This window comes from Entamoeba dispar, genomic scaffold (assembly GCF_000209125.1).
Source record: "Entamoeba dispar SAW760 scf_1105229457911 genomic scaffold, whole genome shotgun sequence".
In the NCBI taxonomy this organism is placed as follows: Eukaryota; Evosea; order Mastigamoebida; family Endamoebidae; genus Entamoeba; species Entamoeba dispar.
Genome location: NW_001852929.1, coordinates 26,038 through 32,379, shown reverse-complemented (window position 1 = coordinate 32,379; position 6,342 = coordinate 26,038). Strand labels below are relative to the sequence as shown.

Sequence of the window (6,342 nt, the reverse complement as noted above, 5' to 3'; positions counted from 1 at the left end):
ATATCTTATTTTAATGTCTATTTCTATATTTCTTTCTTGTTAACTTTCTTTATCATATTGGTGGTTTGATATTATTTTGTGTATTATTTATCTTTTTCTACTTGTTCTTATTTTTTATTTTATTTTATTTATTGGTTGTTTTAATTTATTTCTTTATTGCTTTTTCTTTATCTTATCATTTGTCTCATAAATTCAGATTATAACATCAATATTTCTTATTTCTCTATCATTTCTAATTTCTCATTCTTTCTTGATTTTATTAATTATCATCATTTAATTATCATTTTTATCATTGAATGGAAGTATATTGTTCTTTTATTTATGTTTTCATTTCTATTTCATTTTCATTTCTATTATTATTTTGTTTTTATCATTATTTGTGATGAGATTTTTATTATCTTCTATTTTCTTGTTTTTGTTATTGTTATTTAAAATCAATAAAAGTGAAATTTAATATATGATAAAATAATAAATAAAATGAAATGTTATAAATGTGTATTTAAATATTTAAATATTTTATTTTGATTTGATATTAATTAAATTAAAATGGTAGAAATAATAATTATCAATATTCGATTATATAAAGAAGAATAGAATAATTTTAATTTATTCATCAATCAATTGATGTTATTATTAAACATTATAATTATTTAAGAACTATTACAAATGAAATATTTGAAATAAAACAATGAAATAACAAACAAATAAAAAATGAGAATAGATAATGATAAAATGAAACAAAAAGAACAAAAGAAATAATAGAAAAACAAGAAATAAAGAAATAAAAAAGAATAAAATAACAAAGATAATAAAAGAAATAAATATAAAACGAAATAAAATAAAGAATAAACTAACAATCAAAAATTCAAACAAAATAATACATGAACAATAAACAAACAAAAATATAATAACAAAATGATAAATCATCATAAATTTAACAAAAAGAAAGAAGAATGGAACACATATTATAATGATTATTTAGAGGGGAAGAAGAAAAAAAGATGAAGAAAAAGAAACAAGAAAAAACACAAGAAGAAATGAAACAAATAGAAGAATTGACAAATAGAAAGGTATCCAATATAATATTTGACTCAGATAATAACTGGAATGTTAATTCTAAAATTGGTAAAGTTAATGATTATATAAATGATCCAAAATCATTTTTTTATTTTCAATTGAATCAAAAGAAGAATAAAAGGAATGATAAAATTTGATATTAAATATCAACAAGATGCTTTTGGTTTATGTAATTGATCAGATTGTTGTTTGTTTAAAATTGTATTGATATTGTGATATTAATGTTTATAAAAGAAATTATTAAAACAGAATCATATTGTAAACAATTTTCATATGAATGTAAAGGAATATCAAATGTACTTGTTTTGTTGAAAACAAGATCCAGAATATTTCACAAAACAACGAATCATTGTAATTGAATTAAAAATATTAAATATTTTATTTGAAAACTAAAAAAGAATATAAAATAAAATCAATAAATAAATATGAGTATTTTATCTATCAATAAATGATGGTGAATATAAAAATGGACATATTTCATTCTGGTTTTATTTTATTTCATTTGAAAGACTCCCACCCAAAGGGGGGGTGTTAATTTATTAAATAATAAAAAGAAATAAGAATAAAAGATAAATAAACATATAATAAAATGTTTATTTTATTCTTTTTATTTATCTTTTATTTTATTTATATTATGCTTATATTTCTTTCTTTATGTTAATATACCAAATTTAAAAAAGAAATGATATGATTTACTAAAAGAAAGAATAGAAAGAATAAAATAAAATTTAAAATATAGTCTATAAAATAAAATAAGAAATCAACAGAAATATTTAAGTTATAAAGAAATAATAAATAAAATAAAAATGTATCAATATGATAAAGAAATAGTTAGATAAACAGAAGAAGAAAAAGAAAAATATCATACCAGAAAATAAAAGAAGAATAAGAAATCACAATCAATGAATTACATTAACATTATAGAAAGTCAATAAAATGAAGAAAAAAATCAAAATTATAGAAAGGAGTCGTTGATATTAAATATATAAATATTAAAAGAGGTCAATCGAACAAAATAATACAGATGAGTTATTTTAGTTTTCTTAAATACTAAAGTATATATTAAAATTATAACTATTAAATAAGAAGAAATACAAACAAGCACAAAAAAAGAAATTAACTAAAACAAGAAATGATATCAGTAATATCATTTTATCTGGAAAAATCAGAGAATAAAATCAAAAAGAAAGGTATTGAAAAAAAACAAGATAAAAAGACATCTTTTTTGGAGTAATATTCTATAAATAATTCCAAAAAAAATAAAAATACGAAAAATAGAAAACAAAACTGAGAAATTAGAAGAAACTAGTAAATCAATTAATATCAAAAACCAAAAATGGAAAAACAAGAGAAATTAATTGAAAATATTATTCACTTTAAATGTACTCAAATTGAAGAAGGAATGTCATATGAATGTATATCACAACAACCATACAAAGATACTGTTTTACAAAACATGGTTTTTCCATTTTGTTTTCCAGAAGGAGAGTCAATGATTAATAAAAAAGATGGATTAAATTATCACATTGACTATGAGAAACAAGAGTCATTTGCATTTATTCTTACAGATATTAGTGCTAATAGAAGATATGTTTATTGTAGACGATTTTCAAATTTTAAATTTCCTGAATGTTTTTGTATTATTGCAGAGAGGTTTGTCAGTTATTTTAAATAAAATAGAATGAATAAAAATAAATAGACCATTTGAATCTCTATTTAAAAAAATATTAGACAAAGCCGTTGCAATACGTAAAATATCAATAAATTTATTATCTAAATTTTTTGAAGATATTGCAAAACAAAATGTACCTTCAATTAATGGTGTATTAACAAATATATCATTTCATCATATTCCTTATGAAATATCTTCAGAAGAAGATTTTAGTAAGCATCATTCATCAAATGTTTTAAATATTTTAAAATTATTTGGTGCTTCATTTTTAGTTGATATAATTGGTGATATTATGATGGAAAGAAAATTTGTGTTTTTATCAAATTCAATTGGTTCATTATCTGATACAATCCTTACTTTAACATCATTGATTTATCCTTTTGTTTGGCATCACGTATTAATTCCTATTTTACCTGTTCAATTAGCCTCATACCCAACTGCACCAATGCCTTATTTGATTGGAATTAAAACATCTTTATGGGAACACGTAAAGAAAGAATGTGATGGAGGAATGGAAGATACTATTGTTATTGATTTAGAAAAAGGACAACAGATTGAAGGACCTGTCTTTCCAATGGTATTTACTTCCCCAAATTCTATTCTTCTTCGTTCACAATTATCATTAATTCAGAATGATCCAGACCCAGATGAAAATATTGAATTAAAGAATGATACTATTTATAATATGTTTCAACTATTCTTCTTTAAAATATTTCATAATTATTTCCAATGTTTTAAAGCTAATCCAGGTGGTAAAATTAAATACTCATTTGATAGAGACACTTTTGTATCTAAACTAAATGAAGATGATAAACTATTTTTTGAAAGTTTTGAAGATTCTCAAATGTGTTTTATGTTTTTCAATACAAGAGCAGAACAAAAGAGTGATGAATATCAAATTGAAACTTTATGTCCATTTAATCGTCTTCCACCTAAAGAGTCATATGGATTTGTTGATTGTGGGTTTGTAATGGAAAATTTAGATTCTGGAGAATCAATTTCAATGGTATGCCGATTTTGTAATCTTCTTATCACTGGAGAAGATCCTTGTTCTCAAAGAGGTAATGAACTTTATCATACAAAATGTTTTAGATGTTGTTGTTGTGCAAAGATTTTAGAAGGAAATAAATTAGCTAATTGTGAACGTTTGAAATGTGTGTATTGTCATCGTTCTCAAAAACCTGAATTAACAGTCAATGAAATTCAAGCAAGGATTGATTCAAAAGAAAAGAGAAAATTAACAAAGACTGAAAAATTAGTTTCTAAAACATTTAAAAAGAGGTTTGAAAATGAAAAGTTACAACAAAATTAACTGTGGAAATTTCGTTTTTATTTGCAGTTTCTTTTTTTTTTTTTCATTTGAAAAAATAAAATTATATTATTATAACTTTTTTATTATTTTATATAAAATAATAAAAAATGGGAGTCAAATTTATCAAAGAAAAAGAAGAACTTCAAAAGTATTTTAAGTTGCATGAGTTTGACTGAATCACATCTTATTGGAAGTACTAGTATTCCATTACAAGAAACTACATACCCAAAACACTTTTTAGAAATAGTTGAAAAGAATCCTAATAAAGAATGTTTTGTATTTAGATCTAGTCGAACTGGAGCAAATATTAGACATACATACTCACAGTTACTTCATACATTAAATTGTGTAATTCAAGGATTTAAAAATGAGATTCATATGGAATTACATACAGTTGTTGCCATTTATCTTCCAAATTGTTGTGAATATGTTTATTCACAATTAGCTGCATTATGTGGAGGTTATATAATGATGCCATTAAATCCATTATACACAAAACCACAACTTGAAAGATTATTACCAAGAGTAAATCCATCAGTAATTATCTCATTAACAGCAATGAAACAAAATATTCCAAGCGGTTACAACATTTGTTTTGTTGATCCTAACTTAGAAGAAGATCCTTCAAATAAAATTTATTCTTTGAAAAAATTTCTTTCTTCTCCTTGTGAAAGAGACTACGTAAAGGAAGTTTCAGAAATTTTAAAACCAAGTGATGTTTCATTTTATGGATGTACTTCTGGATCAACAGGAGAACCTAAAATTTGTACTTATACTCATTTTGCAATGATTAATCCATTCATTACTATTGATCATACTACAAATACTCCAGTAGAAAGAAGAAGAGCTCTTTGTTTTACACCATTATTTACTACAGCAGCACATTTCCAAATTGATGCTATTTTTGCTGCAGGAGCAACTGTAGTTGTTTGTGATAAATTTGAACCAGAAAGTATTCTTAAATTTATTCAAGAAGAAAAAATTACTAATGTTAATTGTGCCCCATCAGGTATTTTAGCACTTATTCATCATCCTAGTTTTAGTACAGAAAAAGTAAAAAGTGTTGAACATGTTATTATGGGAGGTGCAGTTGTTAGTGATGCTTTAATGAATGAAGCACAAAATAAAATGGGTCTTCTTGATTGTAAATCTGGTTATGGTATGACAGAAACATGTGGTGTAATGTATACAATGACTACTACAGTTGGACAACTTCAACCACATTATGAATTAAGAATTGTTGACCATATAACTCGTAAAATTACACCAGTTGGAGTTCCAGGAGAGATTGAAGTTAATACTAAAATTATGATGTCTGGTTATTTAAATAATGAGAAAGCAAATAAAGAATCTTACACTGAAGATGGATGGTTTAAGACTGGTGATGAAGGTAATTTAGATAAGTATGGAAGATTAATCATTACTGGAAGAGTTAAAGATATGATTATTCGAGGTGGTCATAATGTATTCCCATCAGAAATTGTTGACACTCTTCAAACACATCCTAATGTTGTTTTATCTGGTTGTGTATCTGTTCCAGATAGAGCACAAGGAGAACTTATTGTTGCATTTGTTACATTAAAAAAAGAAACAAAAGAAAGTGAATTAAAAGAGTATTGTAGACAACGATTAGTATCATTTGCAGTACCAACACATATTTTTATAATAGAAAAGATGCCATTAAATAGTTTTGGTAAAGTATATAATCCTGAACTCAGAAAGATGGCTGCAGAAAAAATTAAAATGTATTGGCAAAATAAATGCGAAAATAATCCATGTCCTCCATCTACTGAAGCTGGTCATGCCATTGCTTCTTTATGGTCAGAATGGTTTGAAATTCCACAAAAAGCTATTTCTAAAGAGATGAATTTCTTTGACATTGGAGGAGATTCATTAGTTGGTAGTCAGACCGTAGGATTAATTAGAAGATTTGTTTCAGACGCACCATTTGATTTATTAACTAAATGTCCAACAATAGGCCTTTTAGAAGAATATGTATTAAATCCAAAACTTGACCTTATTCATCCACAATTTAAGAAAGATATTGAAGATATTCAAAATCTTAAAATCGAACCAATTCAAATTGAACCAAATCAAAAGAAAGTTGCTTTCTTAACTGGTTCTAATGGATTCCTTGGAGTTCATTTAATTCAAGCACTTCAAAAGAAAGGATATCATGTTCTTTGTTTAGTTAGATCATTAACAGTTAGTGACGGATGGAAACGAATTACACAATCAGCAACAAATTCTCAAATAACACTTGACCTTAATAAAATAGAAA

General features: G+C 24.3%; 2 protein-coding genes across 2 annotated transcripts in view, besides 11 other annotated features; both read left to right on the top strand.

Moving 5' to 3' along the window:
- Positions 1 to 112: 112 nt before the first annotated feature.
- Positions 113 to 151: a microsatellite.
- Positions 152 to 306: 155 nt separating this feature from the next.
- Positions 307 to 782: a repeat region.
- Positions 307 to 886: a repeat region.
- Positions 648 to 1,109: a repeat region.
- Positions 1,108 to 1,731: a repeat region.
- A 45-nt stretch (positions 1,732 to 1,776) lies between these two features.
- Positions 1,777 to 1,968: a microsatellite.
- Positions 1,969 to 2,051: 83 nt separating this feature from the next.
- Positions 2,052 to 2,075: a sequence feature (AT_rich).
- Positions 2,076 to 2,133: 58 nt separating this feature from the next.
- Positions 2,134 to 2,162: a sequence feature (AT_rich).
- A 251-nt stretch (positions 2,163 to 2,413) lies between these two features.
- On the top strand, positions 2,414 to 4,061 carry EDI_348710 (DENN domain-containing protein 2D, putative; the record flags this gene model as incomplete). The annotated part of the gene is made up of 2 exons (XM_001733942.1): positions 2,414 to 2,730; positions 2,777 to 4,061. 2 exons carry the CDS (start codon positions 2,414 to 2,416, stop codon positions 4,059 to 4,061), a joined length of 1,602 nt encoding a protein of 533 aa, XP_001733994.1.
- Positions 2,740 to 2,775: a sequence feature (AT_rich).
- Positions 2,983 to 3,005: a sequence feature (AT_rich).
- A 31-nt stretch (positions 4,062 to 4,092) lies between the features above and the next one.
- Positions 4,093 to 4,170: a sequence feature (AT_rich).
- A 53-nt stretch (positions 4,171 to 4,223) lies between these two features.
- The window catches only part of EDI_348600 (AMP dependent CoA ligase, putative), a gene marked incomplete at both ends in the record, with an annotated part of 2,947 nt that continues 828 nt past the window's right edge, over positions 4,224 to 6,342 (top strand). The window contains one exon of the mRNA XM_001733941.1: positions 4,224 to 6,270. Within this exon, the coding sequence (XP_001733993.1) occupies positions 4,224 to 6,270 (2,047 nt within the window). The remainder of the gene's footprint in view (positions 6,271 to 6,342) is intronic.